This window comes from Monodon monoceros, unplaced genomic scaffold (genome assembly GCF_005190385.1).
Source record: "Monodon monoceros isolate NGI ecotype Baffin Bay Population unplaced genomic scaffold, NGI_Narwhal_1 Super_Scaffold_17, whole genome shotgun sequence".
NCBI classification, from domain to species: domain Eukaryota; kingdom Metazoa; phylum Chordata; class Mammalia; order Artiodactyla; family Monodontidae; genus Monodon; species Monodon monoceros.
This window is the reverse complement of record NW_021703773.1, coordinates 16,619,416-16,642,879: the sequence shown is the minus strand read 5'-3', so window position 1 is coordinate 16,642,879 and position 23,464 is coordinate 16,619,416. Positions and strand designations below refer to the sequence as shown.

The window sequence follows — 23,464 nt, the reverse complement described above, 5'->3', positions numbered from 1 at the left end:
AAAGGCTTACAAGTAATAGCAGCGTAATGTTTAGCAAGGACAGACCAAGCATTAATTTGAAAGAAAAGAGAACACTGACACAAAATCAAAGAGAGACGTGGGATTTATCCTCTCCATTGTACGTACAAAGGACTGTAAGAATGCAAAAATAAATGCCTGTTTCTAGCAGTGCCACTGGTGATAGACTGTGGACGGTGTGTGTAGGTGCTGTATAGCACTTTAAAAAATATATCAAATGCATTTTCTCTCTTCCTAATAAAACTTATTTCAAGTGAAATATGGTTAATGTGAGCACCACATGCAGTTTTCAAAGGAGGAAAAAAAAGGCAGCCGCAGCTTTAGGTATGAAAAACATCGGCGGCTCCCAGGGCTTAGGTAGCAAAATCACCAGCTAGTCCCCTGACTTTTGCTCTGTGGATATCAGGAACTACCTGACAGCTGGAGCAATTTGCAGCCACCTAAATGACATCGAGCATATTTATCATGTTGCTGCACTCTGCAAACATCCATGTTCACTATCCCACCTTTATACCATAGTGTACGGAAAATGCCAAATAGGGAGGGAGGCGGTAGAGGGTAGAGAAATTCTAATCTAGAACAAGGTTTTGGATGGGGAAAGCCATTGGAGCAGTAAAAATGGATGTCTCTCTGCTTGAGTACACTGCTATTGTAGAGGCAGATCTGGTACATGTTCATTTCTTTCCAAAGGTTTTACTTGACTCTCTTGATCCTCTCACTTCAACTTGTCCAGTCCAGTGAAGGGAGGTGAAATTTTCTCTTCATACCTGGATTAATTAACAGTAAACCACTGGTTTATTTCTTTGTGCAAATGGGAGATGAGAATCTATCAACAGTTAAACCTAGAAGTCCTTAGAAAAGTATAGAGCATACCATGGAAACAGAGGATGCAATAAAAGAACAGAGAGACAGAAAACATTACCAGGATAGATGAGAAGTTTAGGTACACTGGAAAGAGAAAGCCCAGCACCCAAAGGAAAACCAAGCAAAAGACTTGAAAGGAAAAGCAATAAAGAAAACATTGTCAAAAACTTTATGACTAGATACTTAATTTGAAAAGCAAATTAAACAAGGTTTTATTATGTTTACTCTTACTCTACAAAGTTAAATATATTGATGAATACCTAGGATTTGAGTACAAAAGTAAGCATTCATGTACACTGAGAAAGATTTAAAAAATGGTCCCATATACTTGGAGGGTGGTGTGGCAGTAGTGAACAAAATTTTAATATTTAGTCCCTTTGATCAGATCCACTTCCAGGAAGCTGTCCTATAGAAGTGCTTGTATAAATATGTAGATATATATAAAATGGTGTTCATTTCAGCATTATTTATGTGCAGCTCAAAACTCTATCAATAGATATCAAATAAATTATGAAAAATGCATACAATTCCACTAAATTATAGAAAATAAGGCAGTCTCTAAGTATTTTAATAGGTAAATATTCTTATATTATTGAGTGAAAAATAAAAGCATAATCCAGAATGTAGTACAATCTGTCTTGCTCAGTCTCCAGATCTGCACACATGTATGTAAATGCGCACAAAATATATATGCATTTGAAACCGTAAAATAATAATGAAATCTCAATGCAGAGGCAATAAAAAAGCTGAACATAGGGTATTGTTAATGCTAGTTGAGATTTTATTGAATCTGAAAAGCTATCCTTAATGTTCATTACCACTGAGAATTATGACATTAAACTTCGTTATTGCTATAAAACAGTTTAATATACAAATCTATTTAATTTAAGGAACTGTAATTAAGTACAGTGTAAAGAATTTCACTTCAGATAAATTAAAAAACATATGACAAGTTTTTAATTTTATTTTTAGCATTTTGGCATGTATATATTTGGGAATAGAAGCATACCTTAGATATATATATTTAACCAATTTTTTTCTGGCAGAGGGTGTGAAAATTCAGCCATTCAGTTAAAAGAGGAATGCTTCAAAACCAAAGAATTACTATTTTAAAATTGTTCTCTAATTTCTATATTCTTATTCCATAATATTACTGTAATATTTTACATTTTTTAAAAACCTGACTTGTAGAGCTTCTTAAACTTATATATTTGATAATTATGTGTGTAACAAAAATTGCGGATGTTTGCTTATGTTTCACAGGAGATGAGTAAATTAGAGGAGCGTGTGTACAATACGTCAGCAGAAATTAAGTCTCTGGAAGAAAAACAAGTGCATTTGGAACAGGAAATAAAAGGAGAAGTGAAACTGTTGAGTAACATCACTAATGATCTCAGGCTGAAGGATTGGGAACATTCTCAGACACTGAAAAATATCACTTTAATTCAAGGTAAAATATCCTCTCATTCTCCAGATGATGATGTACTAAAATGCACTGATATATGCAGAAATTTGATATTGGAAATTCTCTGGTTTTAAAATAGTTTACTACAAATTTTACCACAAAGATCCAGAGGAAGGAGCCTTGAGATCATATCAAGACATGTTAAAATGACAGTATCTTGGTATCCTTTAAATGGTGATTTTAAAAAAAGCAAAAAACAAATGAAATTGCTCTTACGGTTTAATGAATTATTGTTCAGAATTTCTCATATGTACAAATACAAGTTTTCTGTGAGGCACAAAGTTCTCTACCTGTCTGTAAATCAAGCTTGTTAATTCTATTTTTATAAACTTACAGATTTTTTCTTCTTACCTGATCAATCGTATTATTAATTAGAAAGGTCTTTTGAATTCTCCAAAAAAACAATGAGTTTGTCAATTTCTTCTTTAGCTCCTGTGAGTAAAACAAGGTGAATTGAATCTTACTGACTTCTAAATTAGTATATATATCATATATATTTCTATACTAGGTTTTAGTCATTATTTACATTTTAACTTTTTTTTCATATTTTACTTTCAACCTTTGTTATCCTTTGTATTAGGCTTGTCTCTTGTAAAGAATAGTTCTTAAAATTTACTATGCAATCTGGCCATCTCTTTTCACCATATTTATTTCTACTGTCATTTTATGCTCCATTTCTGTCCAGTCCCATGTTCCTTTTGCTTTCCTTCCATGTCAACTTTAGGATTATTTGAAATTTTTCTCATTAAACTTTTCTCTCTATCAAGGGCACCAAAAAGATTTTGGAAACCTTATATTTATTTTTCTTTTGCTGATAGTCATCCTTAAAGTTTATCTTAAAGTCACAAGTTGATCAGTATCTTCACCTTCATCCTCAAATATACAAGGAACTTAAAACGCTCTGATGACCCTCTTCCCTGGTTTCCTGCTGTCTTTGAGTATAGCTCATTTCTATTTTATGTATTTTTTAAACCAAGAATTAAGTCAAGATTGTTTTTCTTACATGATACAGACAATATTTATATAGATTAGCCCATGAGTTTGCCAGTTTTTCCTCCTCCTAAATGTATCTGTGACATCTCTTCTAGGATAATTTTTTTCTTCCTGAAGTATTATTTGGAGATTTGTTTAGTGAAAGTCCATTGGTGGTGAGATGTTTTGATTTCATTATTTTGTCCTTGATCTTTAGAATTGTTTTACCACATACATATTTCTTAGGGTAACAGTTATTATTTTTATTCGTATTTTCTTCTGGTTTATGGCCTTTCTTATTGCTTTTAAAATGATTATGACCACATTGCTTGCCATTATCTTTGTCTTTAATACCTACAATTTCACTAGTCTGTGTTTTTTATATTGACAGTTTTTCCATGTGGCATTTGTTTTACTTCATTTTCTTCCTAAATCCACTTATATTTGTGGATTAAGTCTATCATAAATTTGGGAACATTATCAGCTTCAGTCTCTTTGAATATTGCCTCTTCACAATCCTCTCTATCCTTTCCTCTGTAACACTAGTTAAATTCATGTTGGATCTTCTTATTCTAGCTACCATGTCTGTTAAGCTCTACTTTACACTTTCAATTGTTAATTCTTATTAGAACAAGAGAAACAGAAACCCATGTGATTTCATCTTACATAACACTAGTTTAGGATAATTAAGAACTCTTAATATCCAAATTTTTACAAGAAAAGAAAAATTAAAAAAATAAGTCCCAGAGACTATTTACAGTATGATTTTTGTTTCTAATGCTCATGATTTAGTAAAAGTAAATAATGTATATTTACACATACACATTTAATGAGAATGGTTGTTTTTAAAATGTAAGAAAATGAGAAACACAAAATTCAGGTTAATGATTGTTTTTGAAAAGGAAGAAGATGAGCGAGATGGGAAAGCGGCTAAATAGATAGCTGTTTGTTGGGTTGTAATGTTGCAGGTATATTTATTATTATGTTTATAGCTAACTGGTATAGAATATATTGCATGTATTCTTTTTTTTATAAATTTCTTTCTTTCTTTCTTTCTTTCTCTTTTTCTCTTTCTTTCTGTCTTTCCTTCTTTCTTTCTTTCTCTTTCTCTCTCTCTCTTTCTTTCTTTCTTTCTTTCTTTCAGTTGGGTCTTTGCTGCTGCGTGCAGGCTTTCTCTAGTTGCGGCTAGCGGGACTACTCTTCTTTGCGGTGCATGGCCTTCTCATTGCATTGGCTTCTCTTGTTGTGGAGCACAGGCTCTAGGCGTGTGGGCTTCAGTAGTTGTGGCACACGGGCTCAGTAGTTGTGGCTCGCAGGCTCTAGAGGGCAGGCTCAGTAGTTGTGGCGCACGGGCTTAGTTGCAGTGCGGCATGTGGGATCTTCCCGGACCAGGGCTTGAACCCTTGTCCCCTGCATTGGCAGTCGGATTCTTAACCACTGCACCACCAGGGAAGCCTCTACTGCATGTTTTCTTTAAGTATTACATTGAAACCAATGATAAAGAAAAATTGAATTAATCAGCTTTCACTCTAACAATTGGACATTCCACTTGGGATTTCGAATTCCACTTGGGATTTCAATTAAATATCCCCAACTTTACAAATCCACACCCAAACCCATAGTTCTGTTTCTCTCTCTCTCTCTTTTTTTTTTTTTTTTTTTTTTGGCCATGCCACACGGCATGTGGGATCTTAGTTCCCTGACCAGGGATTGAACCTGCACCAAGCCCTTAGTTCTTGAGAGCACCTACCCTCATCCACCCCTCAAATCTGTTGGTTTCCTAGTCTTATCTGTCAGTTGAGTCATTGTCCAACTAGTAACTCATTCCAAGATCTTGGAAGCAAGCTTTGATTTCTCTCTTTCTCTCACTTCCTGTATCCAATCCATATATGAGTCCTGTTAACTCTTCTTCCATATGATAAAACTCCTTCTCACTGTCTCCTCTGCTATGACTCTAATTCAAGCAACTATATTACAGCCTGGTGTACTACATCAGCTTCCCAATTGTTCTCCCTGATTCTACTCTTAATCCATTCTACAGAGAGCAAAAGAGTGTTATTGAAATAATAATAATAACATATGATTAGATCTTTTATCTCTTAAAACCCTCCAATATCTTCCCATTGAACTTGGAATAAAATCTGAACTCCTACCTGATCTGGCACCCATCTACTTATCTGCCCTCTTTTCTACTTTTCCCTCTGTCTAGCTTGGAAGAGCTGGAAGAATGAAAGTGCCATTGAACAGTATAAGTTAACAAGGAGGAAGTGCTGGTTTCACTTCTTGCTGTCATAATGTGCACTAGACAGCTCTCCCTCCCTTTAAATGTTCTCTTAGCTTTCCGTTCTCCTTAGATCCACTCAAAGTTACCTTTTTAGTGATAATTTCTCCCTCCCCATTCTTATTATCTCTATATATCATGGTGTGCTTTAACTTCCTCATAGTATTTAAAACTACATGATACTGTTTCATATATACATTTGCTTATTTGTTTATCACAGATCTTCTCGAATAAAATGCGAGTTCCATGAGGTTGGGTCTTGTCTCTCTTGTCTATCTCTCCATACACAGCACCTGTTAGAGTGCCTGGTATATGGTGGGTGAGCAAATGTATATGCCTTAAAGGAATAAGTGAAAGTAACACTTCCCTTTTATGAAGTTACACTTTGTAATAGCAATGTCATTCTTCCAGATTTCCAAGGTAGAAACTTTAATTGTTGTTGTTATTTTCTCCCAGAATACCATTACTTCTTATGTTCCACATTCTCTAACCCCTTGTCACTCCTTTATATTCTGTGTAAACTATTCTTATCATTACTCTGCCAGACTATTGAAATAGTCTCACTATCATTTCCTGCCCAGTCTTTCAGACTACAATCCTTTCTACACTCCTGTCAGAATGCAGCCTTCCTAGAGGGACACCCTAGATTGCAAAGAGACTCTCTATCACCCCCTTATTACACATACGCTTTTCTCTGCAGCGCTCAAGTTCTTCTATAGTGCTTCTCTTAACTACTTTTGAATGCCTCATTCCCTGTCTTTTCCCTTTTTGACACCAAATATTTCAATTGATTTTACTGTGATTCTGACATGCCCAATACTTTTTACATCCTGCCTCGTGGCTTTTCCTTCACTTGAAAGAATATCTTTCCTCTTCTATTTGTATCTGAAAATATCTTATCTATCATTAATGTCCATAGATGACATACATGCAACCTCTTCCATGAAGCTTTCTCTGGTCCCACCATAGTAATACTCTTGCTGACATTTATATCTTGCTTACTTTTGAACATTAAGTATTCTTTCACAAGAGAATTCCTAATATGATTGTCATATCTAAAAATATCTCATACTGTCTTCTATCGAAATGTTGTCTCTTACTGGAAACAGTAAGTTCATTAAAATTACGGGCTATTTTTTATATCCTCTACAGCATCTAGTCATAATTTTTAATAAATATTTATTAAACTATAACCCAAGAGAGACATTGTATTAATTAATGGGTGCTTTATCTAATGTTGGTTATAGGATCAGTGTCATTACTTTGTGTCCCTCCTCTTTTATGTTAGCAATTACTAAATATTTATGAAGATTAAAGAGGTAAAGATATTTTAATATATTTCTCAAGTAATTATAGCAATTAAAGTCTAAAGGACTAAATGAAATTTCATTGTTGAAATGGTGAAGCAGAATTTGGTGGGGAGTGGGGGATAACATGATTTAAAAAGACAAAGTTGTTAAACATTTGAGGAAGGAAGTTAAGAGAAATTAAGAGAAATAAAATATGACTCATTGCTGAAAGCAGTGGTTATGTGGAAAAATTTTAAGCATAGTTTTTTTCCAGAAACTAAAAGCACCAAAAAGAGAAAAAAATGTATCAATTGATCAATTGTCATGATGAAGAAGGAGAAGTGATTGATAGAATTTGAATTTGGAGATTTGTGCAATTAATTATTGGGATTTAAGAAATGAATTGTGTCTCTAACCACTATGTAAAAGAAAAATTCATCTCAGGAATAATGAAAGAACAGATGCCCAAAATGAAATCAATTGATTTTGGAAAAGTATAGCCTAGAACATCAGGAAAGAAGTATTCTAGTTCTGATTTTACCCAACTGGCTTTAAGACCTTGGGAATTCACTCTCTCAGACCTCTATAATTATGTTTGTCTAAGCAAGCTTTACGGCTTCGTCCAGATTAAACATCTCTAAGTCAGTGAGCGTGAAAACTGGAAGAAAAAAGAAAAAAATAAAGAGGTTTAAATAGCAGCAGCCTAGAAGACTTGGCATATTTTTATGGTGATCTACACGTGAGGCAAGATTGAGAACAAAGTAGGAAATTTATGATCATAATGAACACGACATGGAGAAGCATAGCTCTGGAAATTTTAGCAGATATTATTAGCGCTATGTTATCATCTGAGGATTTTAAATGATGTGATGTTCCTGGGTTTTCTTTCCCAGTAAATTGGGTAATTTTGATCTATGATATTTTTTAATTACTGAGTATTTTAAATCAGTACATCTCTGTGGCTAAGTAGATATCTTAGTTTTCCTTAAAAAAAAAATCATAGGGAGACTGCTAATAGCGGATTTGGTGGTGTGTTTTACAGAGGGAATTGTTCATGGCAAATTAGTGCTATAGCATTTATGAATTATCCCTCTAGCTTTGCAGTTAGATGGTACTAAATATGATGAAAAATAGTGGAATTCTTATGGCTTCTTGATCTAGGGCAGATCAGATGTTTCGAACAATATTAATCTAGTGTCCTTTGACATATGTTAGCAAGAGAGCTGCCAGGAAGCATTGTGTACATTATTGAGGCACAGAGGTGGTTGTTGATGTGATTATGGGACAGAATTTTGAAAGGTTAAATAGTAACTCAGAACCAAGAAGGTGACTACAATAGACTCGAAGTCTCAGACTTAAAGTTCTTCATTCTTTTTTTCCATAACGTGGCAGAATAAATGGCTACATTTCTTTACAGTTGATGCAGACATTTGTTTTTAAACTGAAGTAAATGAATGAATGAGGGTGGAATAGACAAAATATATTCACACCAGATTTTAATAAAAAACCCTCTAGATTAGTCCAACTGCAGTATGATAAGGATGTGAGCAACAGCGGGATTGGAGAGACCAGTTTTGGAAGGTAGATGAGAGCATTATGTTGATAATGTTCTCGAAAGTTCTACATAAGAAGCTAAGAGAAAGTAGTATATGATCTGTGTACTTCCATCCCTCCAAAATATCGAAAAGACACTTAAACCCTTGAGATACTTTCCACATTTTGTTCTAGGCAGTAGAAGACACATAACAAATTATAGAATTTAAACAGAATGTAATGGGTGAGATTAATGTTACATGAAGACTAAGATAACAATAAAAATGTAACATCCAACACACTCAGTTAGAACTCCTGAAGGAAAGACTTTACCTCGTTTTCTTACTCTGGGATTCAAGTACCTGGTATCAGCATTTTTATATAGAAATAGACAAAGAGGGATCTTTAACTCCGAATTTTATAAAATAGCATAGATGTATTTGTTATGATTGAGTTAATGCTCCAGCATTTGAGCTGTGTACAGTTACTATACATAGTTACATGCAAAATAATTGAAAAGATAGTGAGTTCCATTTCTTACTTATTAAAGAAATGGTGAAAACTCTTGATCTCAGAGGCTGAGAGCCCAGAGCTAATCTGTGTCCCGTTTCTTGTCTCACACCTTCTAGTTTTTCCTGGAATGTCTGTCTTGCTTTAGAGCCCTAATCACTGAATCACAGTCTTTTCGTGTGCAATTTCTTTTCAAAATGCCATCCTGGAGTACTGTGGATTTGCTTCCCTCTAATTTGCTCAGCAAAATTCAAGCTGCAAATTGAGTCTTTCTGTCCTGCTTGCCCCCTCCATCGTCACTATGCAGAGATGAATGAACTGCAGCTGTGTTCACGGTTGTGGGAATTAAAACCCCTTTGTTGGGAGAAACTACATTCTGCAGGAAGAGAAGATGCGTAGATTCCCATTGATGTAGAACCGTGACATCTCTTGTGGACACCTTAATATATGTTTCCAACATTAAGCTATAACTTAGGAGAATTTGCTAGTTGTTACTACAACTACTTAATGCCCAGTAGTATGCAGTTTGCATGATGATTATGTAAAAAACAAAAAACAAAAAATATACAACAAAAACAGAAAATAAATGTTAGTGATTATTCTCTTAAGATGATAGAATTATGTATTATATTTTCCTCATTTTTTCTAGGCTTTTATATTTCCTGTAATATGTAGTTACTATTGTAATGAAAATGCAATAAAACCTTACAGCCCAATGGTGTGTATGAAGGGAAGTGAATGATGTGCCGTTGAGAAGAGCAATGATATCTGGAAAATTAAGTCACCAGGGAAGGAAGGTGCTAAAACCCAAGTTGGACCTTGAAAAATCAGAAGCAGATCAGAAAAATGGAGAGAGGCAAGGGACAAGGATTTCAAAAGAAGCAAAGAAAATGGACAGAATATATTTACTCATAAGATTATCATTATTTATGGAGTCCCTTCTTAGAATTTTTCAAGTATCATATCTCCCCACCTGATTAAAATTTGTAAACAAGTGCTCTCTAACCAGTGATGCTAAACATAGCTGTGTGTTATCCTTGCTGTCCTTGAACCACGGAAATTGAAAATGACTCTTTTAAAACATCACTATTTGATTATTCTATGGTATGTCCAGGTTCATTTCTTCCTTTTGGAATTGAAAAGAAATTGCTAAGTGTTCTGCTTTAAAGGAAAGGAATAACACTTGTCCTGTGGCACTCCATGTAGAAGAGGGACATACTCAGTGCCATCATTCTAAAGAGGTGATCACTAGATATCTGTTTTGCGGGCACAGAAAATTCAAATGACTAAATCAGTGTTGATCAAACTCAGTACTAGGGGGACACCTTGGTAATTGCCATGCCAGGTAGTCAAAATTTTCCCTGCAACCTCTGAAAAGTTATTCCTTTACTCATTTTCACTTTCCTGCCATTCCCCGCATCTTTCCTACTTACCCAGCATTCTCTTTCTTCTCATTCTACCCATTCTTCAAAATCCCCTTCACATCCTACCTCCTCAATTAAGTCTTTTCAACCACTGCTCCTCTTGCTGATCTGCATTTTTCTAATATCCGAGGGTATCATTTTCAATGATAGGGTTTTTGGTTGTCTACTTTGTGTGGATTTTTGTTTCCCTTGAGGGTATCACACATTACTTGACTTATACATTTTCCACAGAGCATCTAAATTAATATAGTGAAATCTGCCTGGTGGTGAGGTAACAGGGTGATGTTCCCAGAAGCTTAATCATCAACCTTCTGGTTCCAACCAGTGTGGGGTCTACATACTAGTGGTCAGCATGTAGTCACCATCCTCCACATGGGTGAAGGGCTTAGTTTCTACAGATCAACTCAAAGATATGTGTCAGATTGTTATGTATATCCATTGAGGAGGAACTAGGACTCCGAACTATCATTCTAGCTACCTTGCTTGACTGCTTCTCCTTTGTTTCTGCATCCCCTCACTTCTCTCATTGTTAACTCCTTGTGCCTGCTCTTTGGGGCTCAGGGAAGGCCTAGGAAACTAAAGCCTTTTTTCTGCAAACAAGAAACAGGGCACCTGGAGGGGTTTTGTACCCAGGAAGGCCCTGCAGGGTCCTGCTTGGTTTCAATCCCCCTTTTCTTTGATATTCCTCAGTCCTGAGGGGAACAGGGGTAGGTCAAGAAGGGGAATAAAATTTTGGATAGAGAGGTTAATCATAAACTTGGCAAGGGAGCTCAGTTTTAGGGGCACTGGGTTTCATACCCAGTAGGTACACAATACTAATGTGGATTTGTGCCATCATTGACTCACTGTCTTTCTCTGCCCCCAGCATCTGAGAACCTAGTACACTGCTTGGCACACAGAAGTATTTAGTCCATAATTAGGTTGTCTCATTTAGAGCTATCTCATTGCACTGCTCAGCAGTAGGGTATGCTTCCATTCGGGAAGGTTAGTCTCGTTCATTCTGTGTAATTGTGCAACAAATAAAAGGCTTTGGATTTACCTACGTAACTGTCTTGACAAATGACAAATCTATTTTACCTATGCTTTAAGCCTATGATCAGTAATTGTCATTTATTTTTTAAAGGTCCTCCTGGACCTCCAGGTGAAAAAGGAGATAGAGGTCCCACTGGAGAAGTTGGTCCACAAGGCATTCCAGGTCCAGTAGGTACGGTAACTACTCCATCATATACTGCAGGGCTAGGTAATGTACATCTGTGTATGTGTGTAGGGGGAATCAGTTATTTGACTGGTTCCCTGTGTGGCGTGTGTGTGTGTGTGTGTGTGTGTGTGTGTGTGTGTGTGTCTGCATGTGTATGTTTGTGTGTGTTGAGAGGATATCAAATGTTTTTGTAGCCTAATCACCATCATGTTCTGAATGGTAAGCAGTGACTCTTGATTTTTAAAGAAAGTTAAGTGCTTTAACAACGTGGGGTTGTTCATAAGTCTAGAGAGTGCTGTCTGTATCACTGACTGCAAACAGTATTTGGCCAACCTAGTTTTAGGTCACATGTGAAGGAAAATATGAAAACCATCTTCACATTGAATATATATCTGGTTTTTAAGATACAAAAAAAAACAACAACTAATGTAAATCAAAGGCAAATTGGATTATACTCCTTATATGGTCCTTAACTGGAATTTATCTGCTTAAACCTATGCAATCTCAATGTAAATATTGACTAGAATACAGATGACTTTTCCCTTTGCTGTCAGCCACTCTCTGTATCTTACTTAGAGCAAAATTTTTCAAATTATTTTCTTCTGTAATCTTGAAAGCAATATTTTGAAAGACAATAATAAAGACAGAAAAAGAGAAAGAGCATGAACTTCCTTTGCTTTCAAAAAAATAAAGATAATAACAGTAACATGATCATCATGTTATTCATGGCTAGAAATCAAATACCTGCATGCTTTTTGAAGGTGGGGAGTATACTGCTCCGTCTAATGATAACTAGAATAGTTTGTGCTGCCAAAGAAATGTCTAAATACCAGGGACTTGATCTTATTTTTCTGTGTTTTGATTATATAAACTGTTCTTCTTTCTGATCAATGTATCAACCAGCCCAGGTTACATCAGAAAAACAATTTTTAAAAATGAAAAGCATGAATTTGACACATGCCAGCCCTTTACATCATAGTGCTTAAAAAGCCAATATATAAAGTTTACCTTAAAAAAAAAAAGCTTTTAGAATTATATATATATATATATATATATATATATATATATCTCAATTGTTGGTTTGCCTTTGAAAGTAATACCAGGTAAGATTCTTTGTTCAGAAAAGTCTTTCTACTTGACTGGCACCCAGCAGATCTTAGCAATGGTGCATTAATGTCATAAGCAGGGGAAGTAACCAGTGTTATATTATCTGCCAGAGCGACTATTGTCAAAGGTCTGTCAACTCCTCCATTACAAATTGCAATTATCAAAGCTTTATAACTCAACCATAAAAGTTCAGTCTGGGCTACAACTTGCCTTCCAAAGCTTCATCTTGGGAACATCTTTTGTAGCTGTTTCGGAATCAAATAGAAAGAGGGATTTAAAAGTTTCCGCTTTTGTTACCACCCTAGACAGATACCGTTGCAAAGCTGCTTTAATTCTTTAAGTGAGGGTTTAGTCTGCTGCTGTTGGTATTGCTCATATACACAAATAGGCATTATCTGGCCCCTCAAAAAAGAGAGGTAGATTTCATTGTTGGAGTGATAAATTGACTCTTTTAGATTTTTAGGTTGCCATTTGAGTTGCACTGCAGCAAAAATATTCAAGTTACTAGGCATCTTTCCCACCTGATTGCTGCAATCTGTTTTGTTCTTTGCCAGATGGCCTATTTGCCCCATGTTTGGTAGGGAATCAGGAAGTTAAAAGTATATGATGGACTGTCTTGATAATTCTACTTCCTGATTCAAGCAGGCTTACTAAAATCCCACCTATAGGGACTTCCCTGGTGGTCCAGTGGCTAAGACTCCGTGCTCCCAATGCAGGGGGCCCAGGTTTGATCACTGGTCATGGAACTAGATCCCACATGCTGCAACCAAGAGTTCGCGTGCCTCAACTAAAGATCCCACATGCCACAACTAAAAGATCCCATGTGCTGCAACTAAGACCTGGTGCAGCCAAACAAACAAATAAATAAATATTACAATGGGAGTGTTTAAAGACAAAAGAAACCCTGTACCAACAAAACAAAACAAAAACAAACAAACAAAAAATACCTATACATGCAGTTGAGCCCACTAAACTCAGCTTGGCTCGAAACCATGATATGAAAATCTGAGAAGATATACGTGCTTAGTAGTATTAAATTATCAGTACATTAAATATATTACAATTGTTACTCATGTACTGGGGTGGATATTGTGTTAAACTGTGCTTTATCTCAAAATAATATAATAGAAATTCATTTCAGCATGCCATTTCCTTGGAAGCATGCCAAGGAGAATTGCCTATGACCTTTTACTTTAAAAAAATGTTTACTGAATACTTTCCCTGTGCCTGGGACACACACACACACACACACACACATACATATGGCTACATTATTGTTTGGGATTACAATGGAGTATGTAAAAACAAAAGCATGAGAGATAGAGTAATATATTCCTGCACTAGGGCCTCAGTATTCTTTTAATAAATATTCTTTGATACTTCTCATTGCTTGACTTGTAATTTTTCTGGGACAAATCTTAAAAGTCCAATTTTTAGCTTACATTTCAAAGTTATCATTTCAGCTATAGCAAAATTCTGCCATTTGAAGATTCCTGATTAGACTATATAAGGCTTCCAGTTAAAACGCTAAGATTTTTTTTTCTTGTGTGTTTTTATTTGTAGTGACAATCTGTTACATATTGAATATCTACAGTGTACTAAATGCACTAATGTTTCTACTTACTGTTATTGTTATCTATCAATTTTTACACATGAAAGTTTAGGAAAGACATTGTTCCTCCATTTGGAGATTCACCTCCTTCATATCCATTAGTGAAATTAGATTGTTTCATTATTCTCTCAAATCTTTATGCAAAATGAATTATTACCACTGTTTTGGGTTTGTTTTTTTTTTCTTCATTTACCATGTAGGTCCTCCAGGTCTTAAAGGTGATCGAGGATCCATTGGTTTTCCTGGAAGTCGAGGATTCCCAGGATCAGCGGGGAAGACCGGGAGGCCAGGTATTATGATAATGCATATTTTCTTCACAGAATATGTAAAATAAACACCAGATCATAGATATTCCTTTCAACTTCTTAGATAACAAAAACAATGGTCATCATAGTATGAAAAGCAGCACTCACATGCAGTTTATTTTCTGATCTGAAACATTCTGAAACTGATTTCTGTCCACCTGAGGAAAGTTTCTATGTCCAGAAGGAAAACAGTTCCATATAAAATCACAACAGAGGATCTGTCAACTCCACACCACTATAAATCACCATGAAGAATGGTATCTATCTTAGAATAAAGAGAGTGGAAAGACTGGTAGAGAAAAACAAACAAGCAAAGTATTAACACCCCTTTAACCAAAACCACCAAACCCTGTTAAGTTACAGTTAGCAAAATACAGGCAGACCTGAAATCCTATCCTTTACAAGATAACCTGCCTGCTACTGTATATTAGTACTTAATAATCACCATGTTCGGGCCCTTTACAATTTACATACATGATGATATTATTTCTACTCCTTATGCCGCTAGCCTAAGCTTGAATTGTGAACTGTACACAGAAATTTTAGAAGAGAGCAGGGGACAGAAAAATGCAGAACCAATTAGCTGTATTACCAAGTGGTAAGTAATAAAACATTTGTAAAGTGGGACAAAAGTAATGGAAGCTGTGGAAGTAGAAAGTAGAGTGATTAACTCTGTACAGCAAGACAAGATGTTACAAAGAAAGTCGTGTTAGAGCTGGCCTAAAGATGCACAGAATTTCTTTACATCTGTGTTTCTCAAACTTGAGCAGACATTAGAATTACCTGTAGGGCCTGTTAAAACAGCTTACTGGGCTCCACCTCCAGAGGACTTTCTGATACAATAGTTTAGGGATTGGGCTCCCTGGGGAACGTTTACTCCTCACAAGTTTCCTGGTGACAGTGATGATGCTGATCAGGGACCACACTTTGAGAACCACATCTTCAGGTGAAAAAAACTGGAGAAAGAGAGACTGTAAACATAAAAGCAGGGGTAGAGGTAATAAATCCCTTGACAAAAGATATTCTCCGGATATTACTTCCTTATTAAAAGACTCAAATTTGGTAGAAATATGAGCAGCAGTGGCTGGTACTGGTTTAGTTATACTGCAGATTCAAACGGTGAAGGCATTCTTCCTCTACAAGAGTCCAAAGCGGGTAATAAAATTAGAAATAAAATCTACTAATTGTCATTTTCTAATTAATGACACAGCCTGGACTATCTGAGTGATAGCAAAGCAAAGTGATTTCAAAGCAAAAAGATTAAGAAAGAGCAGCCCTATTTATTTTCTGTTTTCTCTCCTGCTCTCCTTTTCTTCCCCACCCTGCCCTCTTCCTTCCACATGTATTAAGTACTCAATATATATATACAAGGGACGATGCTTGGTACAGGGAAATGAGAAGTAAATAAGACACAGTCCTTAACTGATAACGTATACAAATATAAGAAGAGAAAGGGAAGACTTTCTTCTTGATCCATGGCAGATCTATAGAGCATTTACCATCGGACAGATTTACTGCAGAGAGCTCAGAGGATTTAATTGAAGTGTAACCTTACATATCTTCAAAATCCCTAGAGTACCCTGAATAGAACCTCATTAAATGAACTAGGTTTTCCAGCAATGTAAATAATGTGCTTCTCTCCAGTTAGACTCTTGGAGTCCATTCAAAGTCTGATTCTAAGGGTGAGTTATGGTCTTTCTTAGGAATGTCTAAAATTATAGACCACAATGAATTCCTTTATTTATTTGACAAACAGCTATTGAACACTCTGTGCCATTCATGGAGATATTTATAGTCGAATATATGGGTTTGGAACTCAGAGGGGAAGCCAGAGGTAGAAAGACAAAGTTGTAGCTATGCTCATATAAATGTTCACTGAAGTCAATGAATTTTAATAATCATTGATTTTAGTAATATTTTATGGGTAGGCAACAGTGAGAAGAGAAAGGGCCTAGGATAAAGCCTTGAGTGGTTCCAGACGTACAGACTGAGCAGAAAGAGCAAAGCAGCCGGAGTGAGGAAGAAAACCCAGAGAAGGTGGTGTGAAAAAAAACCAAAGAAGTTTCAAAAGTTGGTCAAGTGAGATGCAGTCAACAGAAAGCTTTTTCCATTTGTTGCTGTGAGGATGTTGCCTTTATTGAGAGCAGTTTTGGTGGGGCTGGGTGGAGTGGGGTGGAAGCCAGATTGGGGAGTGCCCAGGGGTGCCTGGTGATGAGGCTGGTAGACAGCGGGGTAGAGCAGTCTGGCTTTTCAGAGGGGGAGGAAGAGATCGGTTTTTTCATTGGATTTTGTTTTTTCTTTGAAAGTGAATTTGAATACTATTTAAATGCTGACAGCAAGGTAAAATAGAGAAGTTGTTGAAGATACAGAGGAAAGAAGGGTTAAAAAGATTGTGGAAGGTTAAGAAGAAGGTTGAAGGTGAAGAATTCAGGAAATAGAAGCATTATTCAGAGGAGGGAAGATGTCATATCTGAATTGAAGTAGGTGAAAAGAGCTGGGCTGGGCTAAGTGTGCCTGTGTGTGAAAATGAGGAACCCAGTGCCTAGCTCATGGCAGGGGCTCTGAAAATGCTTGAAGTCCCAATGATGCTATTGAAAATACCTCCTCTTATATTGATATTTAAAGTTAGAGTGGCGGTATATTACATACCATCTACTTCTTACTTTTCAGTGGCTTTCAGAAATATTAGTTCTTTATTTTTGACAGAAGAGTGACATATCTGACAGGAGGTGGTTAACTCCAGGTTTTGACAAAGTCCTTGGGCTCGTTTTTAGCCTAAGATGTCATTATAAAGGAGGGAGGAATCCCTGTTCTCTAGAAAGGATGTTTTTAATGTGTTCAAGTGTGAGAAAAGATTTCCAAGTGTCGTATGTGAGGAAATCTCTGAATCATGCTAAAATGACATAAAACATTTTTTTTTTTTATTTATAAGAAGAAAAGTGGGTCATTTGTTCAACTCTCTGGCTTGAACAGAGATCAAGGTATCGTTAAAATATCTAAGACAGGGACTTCCCTGGTGGCGCAGTGGTTAAGAATCCGCCTGCCAATGCAGGGGACACGGGTTTGAGCCCTGGTCCCGGAAGATCCCACATGCTGTGGAGCAACTAAGCCCGTGCGCCACAACTACTGAGCCTGTACTCTAGAGCCCGAGAGCCACAACTACGGAGCCCACGTGCCACAACTACTGAAGCCCACATGCCTAGAGCCCATGCACCACAACAAGAGAAGCCACCACAATGAGAAGCCCACGCACCGCAACGAAGAGTATACCCCGCTCGCCGCAACTAGAGGAAGCCCGCACGCAGCAACAAAGACCCAACTCAGCCAAAAAATAAATAAATAAATTTATTTAAAAAATAAAATACCCAAGACAAACTACAACATGAAAAGACTTCCCAGAGTAATTTTACAATTATTTTCTAATTCTGAAAATAACGCTAGAATGATAAAATTAAGCTTGTTTATTATATTATCTTCTCTGAAAAGAATTAGAACTGATCAGTTACACCATTTTAACCCCCCTCCCCCAATTTTTGTTTAATATCTTAGATTTTTCCTCTTGAGGAAATCTAAAACTTTGGTATTATATCTTATAAAAGCCTACCGTCAAAAAAAAAAAATAGAAAAGGTTTTAGGTACTTTGTGCTAAATTAATGATTCTTGTCAATTTAATATTACCTGAAATGACTGAATCACAATTAAAAAATGAATTTAATGATGTACAGTGTAATCATATATGCAAAGCAATTAGAGACTATTATACCATGATAAGGAATGGTTGGCATTTCAAAATAAAATTTTAATTGGAAATAGCTTCAATTTTTAAGTGCTAAATCTCAATTTTCATGTTACTCATCACACGTTATTTTGTATTTTTTTTAATCTGGTAAATTGGAGATCAAAAAAGTCTTCTCTAAGAGGTGAATAAGGACAAGTGTTCGAAAACAAAGCATGGATGAGGCAAAGTAAGCTAGAGAAACAGACCAAAAAAAACAACAAAATAATGATTAAAACTGCAAAATAAAATGTAAAATAATTGTGCCATAAAAAAGTGAAATGAAATGAAAAAATCCTCTCATTCACTGAAAATAAAATTAGCTAGGTGATGTTGTAAAACAAATAAGAGCTACCATCTCTTACGTGCATCTCTTAAGAGCAAGGCCCTTTATAAACATTGCTAATTTTCAAGGCAAGTTTGCAATGGAGGGTACTATTTTTTCATTTGAAAGAAGAATAAACTTCAGCTCAGAAAGGTTTAAAGACTTGTTCTGAGCCACATACCTAATAAGTGGCAGAGTAAAATAATTCAACACAAGAGAATTTAAAATTATTGTTATTATTCCAAAGCTCATGATCTTGGAACTATGCCCTTTGAGCTCTTGGATGAAAAGAGAACAGTCCTTGATTTTTCTGGAGGAAATCAAGACCATTAATGAAGATTTTGACTTAAAGATAGATGGCTCTATGGTCAGTCCTGCATTTATGCCAGGAAGGTGATTACTTACAAGACATATCTGACGACTCTTGGAAGAAGAATCGATATGTGAGAACAGCACCCCTCTAGTGAGATGCAATTGTCATCGTTGAATTCTCTTGTTGGTACTAAGGGCTTAACCTCTGGATATAGCTTTAGGAACCTTAGGTGAAGTAGCAACCCATTAGCAAAGAGCAGGGTCTTAACAATGTTTCCATATAAGGTCTGAGCACACCTCTAAAGTATGTGAATGAGGTTTCTCGAAGCCAAAAGTAACTATCTAGAGGTTTAGACACCCCTCAGACCTTCCCAGCTTCCCCCAAGACTGAGGTAATTGGGATCTCACCACTCCCAGAAATTCATTCACAGCTCCATCTTTGCTAGGCTTCACATAAAAGAAATAGAAAACAAGACAGACAAATTGTAATGGGAACAGAAAAACAAGGTTTGGGATGAGATGGAGGATACCAGGCTTTCTGGGAGAGGGAGGAAGACACAAAGAAGGAGGAGAAAAAGGAGCGTGAATAATCCCAAACAAACTGCTTACACCTCAGTTTTGCCTGCTTTAGGAAAATGGAACATTTAATGTCCTGGTAAGTAATCTGAGATAATGTATGTAAAGGACCTACTCATAAAATGCTAAGTTCATAAGAGGGTTTCTAAAATGATAGCTATTATTCTCATCATCATCATCAACAACAACATTATTATGTCTGAAAATCTGTAGGTTGTTATACGCTGTTATTCTAGATGACCTTGTGTTGCTGTCTCCATTTCAAGCACTGTGAATTGCCTAAATTAAAAAAAGTTTTTTTCCTTTTATTTATTTTTATTTTTTTAAAGGAAATTCTGGACAAAAAGGCCAGAAGGGGGAAAAAGGGAGTGGAAGCGTGCTAAGTAAGTTTATGGTTTCTTGGTTTTTTTGTGTGTGCCTTTGTAATAAACAAGCTTGTGATAGTGGTAGTCTGGGCTTGAGGCAAAGGTTGAGAACTTCAGTGTTGATCCATGGGGATTCTCTGGAAGTCAGCCACAGCTTTCTACAAATAAACTGTGCTAACTGGTGTAAAACAAATAGATTAAATTATACTACTCTAAATCTCATTACCCATTTGTATTTAGTTTTTGTGATGAGTGTAATTTTCTAAAAATTTCACATAGAAAATTGTTCAATTTTCAAGCCAATTTCAATCTGCTGAAAGAGAATCAAGCTTATGAATAGAAACAATACAGCCTCCCTACCTACTAACTGAAATAACTGAAATGTTACATATAGGAATTTGAACAATCTAAGAACAGGCTAATTCTCTGACAGCTGGGGTATTTTTGTGTGTTTTGTTTTGTTTTGTTTTGATAAAAACTTGAAAAGTGGTATTCGATATCCCAGACCTTCAAAACTGCAACAGAATAGATTTCACAACAGGGATCTCTGTGGGTGGAATGCTGACCTCATGTTCCAATGTAGAGAATCTGTACATTGGATCTTGAAAACTAGATATTAGATAAGATATCTTCAGTAGTCACAGTGCCATAAGTCAATGGTTGTGTGTCTAGGCCAAATCTACCAGATATAATGAAAGGATTTTGAAAGGGAATGAGGAATCCACGCTTGATTTCTCAGAAACCAAGGGTTCCTCCTCTGTGTTCCCAGTTGGAGCTGCATGTAGTGTGTGTGTGTATGTGTGTGTGTGTGTGTGTGTGTGAGAGAGAGAGAGAGAGAGAGAGAGAGAATAAGTGATACACACACAGCTATCATAATCTTTACCCATCAAGGGTCTGTTTTAGACAGATTTTCACAAATCCTTTAATGGATCCCCAAATCTAGCAGTTTTCAGTTGTAATTATTGTTTAAAAAATGCAGTCCCAGTTTCTCTGTCTTAGTAAAAATAATTATTTTTACCTCATACACTGTGTTGATGCCACATTTAGGCAACTTGGGGTCACCATTGTGAATGCCAGCCATTTAAGTATGGTTTAACCACATGATGCTTTCTACAGTTGTTTTCATAATTGTTGCATTATTGAAGTGTGTTTTCCCCTAAATTGAACAACACTGAGTATTGTGTGTCTCCTCAAAGTGCTTTAGTATTAGTCAATGATTATTATTGTTGTTATTATTATATTAAGATAATAGAAACAATAGGAAAAATTCTCCTTTGTGTCCATTTATTCTTTGATGTGATCACTTTGATCTGTTGTTTTACTTTTTATTCCATTTCTTCTCCTTTCTCCTTGTCACTCCATTTATTTTCACTGAACTCCTGTGTAACTCTTCCCTATCTGCATGTTTATTTCTATCTTTATCTCTACCTTTATCTTTGATTCTTCTTTATCTCCTTTTCTCCTTTTCCTGAGACTTTCTCTGAGCTTCTTAACCTTGACTCTGGTTAAGCTTGGCAAATAAGGGACACCTTTATTTTGTAGCCTGTTAATCTAACACCCACACTGTCTTTTGTTACCTGAGGTTATCAAATGCTTTGAATTTTTTTTTCAGGTACGTTCAGATATGTTTTCAGTTACAGATATTTTCATGGCTGTTTTGAAGTTTACATGCTTGCTTTCTTTGAGGAAGTATTAAGAGAGATTTCTGTGTATAAATGTGTGTGTGTGTACATAGCCTCCAGATTCCTCTCCACGTACCCAGCCCCTCATGGAGAGTATATAATTCCATAATGTTTCAAAAAGACAGAAAGAATCAAATACAGAAACATCCATACAGTGTGTTTTGTTTTCTCCTTATTTAAGTTAATATGCCAGTCATCTGCTATGGCAGTGTATGTGGCTCTTTTCTCTCAGTGGCTACACACTATTCCATTATATAGCGCTACCATAATTAGCATAATGTATCATTCAGTTCCCTAGTCATGAACACTTGATGATTTTTCTTTGCTTTAGCTTGGGTTTAAGAAACAATGCTACATTCAGCACTCTTTTACATGATTTTGTGGGAATATTTTTTAATAGAGAATTTGCTAGCAGTAGAATCAATAGTTCAAAGGTGACATGCATTTTACAATTTGATGGATTCTTACAAATGGCTCCCAAAAGGTTGTACCAATTTGTTCCCTGTGAAAGTGCATGATTCCCCACATATTCAATTAATTCTGGTATATGAAAATTTATATTGAATTATTTTGCTGTACTTTTAGAAAATATTTTTCAAGCATGATTTGAATATAACAAAAATAATCATTGATTTCCTCTTTTATTTGTTTTTTGGTTCAGCTTTTTAAAATTAATTTTTATTAGAGTGTAGTTGATTTACAATATTGTATTGGTTTCTGCTGTACAGCAAAGTGAACTAGTTACACATATACATATATCCACTCTTTTTTAGATTCTATTCCCATATAGGTCATTACAGAGTACTGAGTAGAATTCCCTGTGCTATACAGTAAGTTATTATTAGTTATCTATTTTATATATAATAGTGTGTATATGTCAATCCCAATCTTGAAATTTATACCCCCCCTTCCCCCTTGGTAACCACAACTTTGTTTTCTACATCTCTGACTCTATTTCTGTTTTGTAAATAGGTTCATTTGTACCATTTTTTAAGATTCCACATATAAGCAATATCATATGGTCTTTGTCTTTCTCTGTCTGACTTACTTCACTCAGTATGACAATCTCTAGGTCAGTCCATGTCACTGCAAATGGCATTATTTCATTCTTTTTTATGGCTGACTAATATTTTATTGTATATATATACCACACCTTCTTTATCCATTCCTCTGTCGGTGGACCTTTAGGTTGCTTCTATGTCCTGGCTATTGTAAATAGTGCTGCAATGAACATCGGGGTACATGTATCTTTTCGAATTATGGTTTCCTCTGGGTATATGCCCAGGAGTGGGATTGCTGGATCATATGGTAGCTCTATTTTTAGTTTTTAAAGGAACCTCCATACTGTTCTCCCTAGTGGCTGTACAAATTTACATTCCTACCAACAGTATAGGAGGGTTCCCTTTTCTCCACACCCTCTACAGCATTTATTGTTTGTAGATTTTTTAATGATGGCCATTCTGACTGGTGTGAGGTGATACCTCATTATAGTTTTGATTTGCATTTCTCTAATAATTAGCGATGTTGAGCATCTTCTCATGTGCCTCTTGGCCATCTGTATGTCCTCTTTGGAGAAATGTTTATTTAGATCTTCCACCCAGTTTTTGATTGGGTTGTTTGTTTTTTTGATATTGAGCTGCATGAGCTGTTTGTATATTTTGGAGATTAATCCCTTGTTGGTCACTTCGCTTGCAAATATTTTCTCCCATTCTGTGGGTTTTCTTTTCATTTTGTTTATGGGTGCCTTTGCTGTGCAAAAGCTTTTAAGTTTAATTAGGTCCCATTTGTTTATTTTTGTTTTTATTTTCATTACTCTGGGAGGTGGATCAGAAAAGATCTATCACATCTTGC

The 23,464-nt window shown here is 35.9% G+C and overlaps 1 protein-coding gene across 4 annotated transcripts in view; it reads left to right on the top strand.

Annotated features, from left to right (window-relative positions):
- MSR1 (macrophage scavenger receptor 1) overlaps positions 1-23,464 on the top strand; it is a 65,367-nt gene that overhangs the window by 18,087 nt on the left and 23,816 nt on the right. For all 4 annotated transcript variants that reach the window (XM_029226652.1, XM_029226653.1, XM_029226654.1 and 1 more), the window contains exons 5-8: positions 2,146-2,332; positions 11,480-11,560; positions 14,474-14,563; positions 19,896-19,949. In XM_029226652.1, coding sequence (XP_029082485.1) covers positions 2,146-2,332; positions 11,480-11,560; positions 14,474-14,563; positions 19,896-19,949 — 412 coding nt within the window. The remainder of the gene's footprint in view (positions 1-2,145; positions 2,333-11,479; positions 11,561-14,473; positions 14,564-19,895; positions 19,950-23,464) is intronic.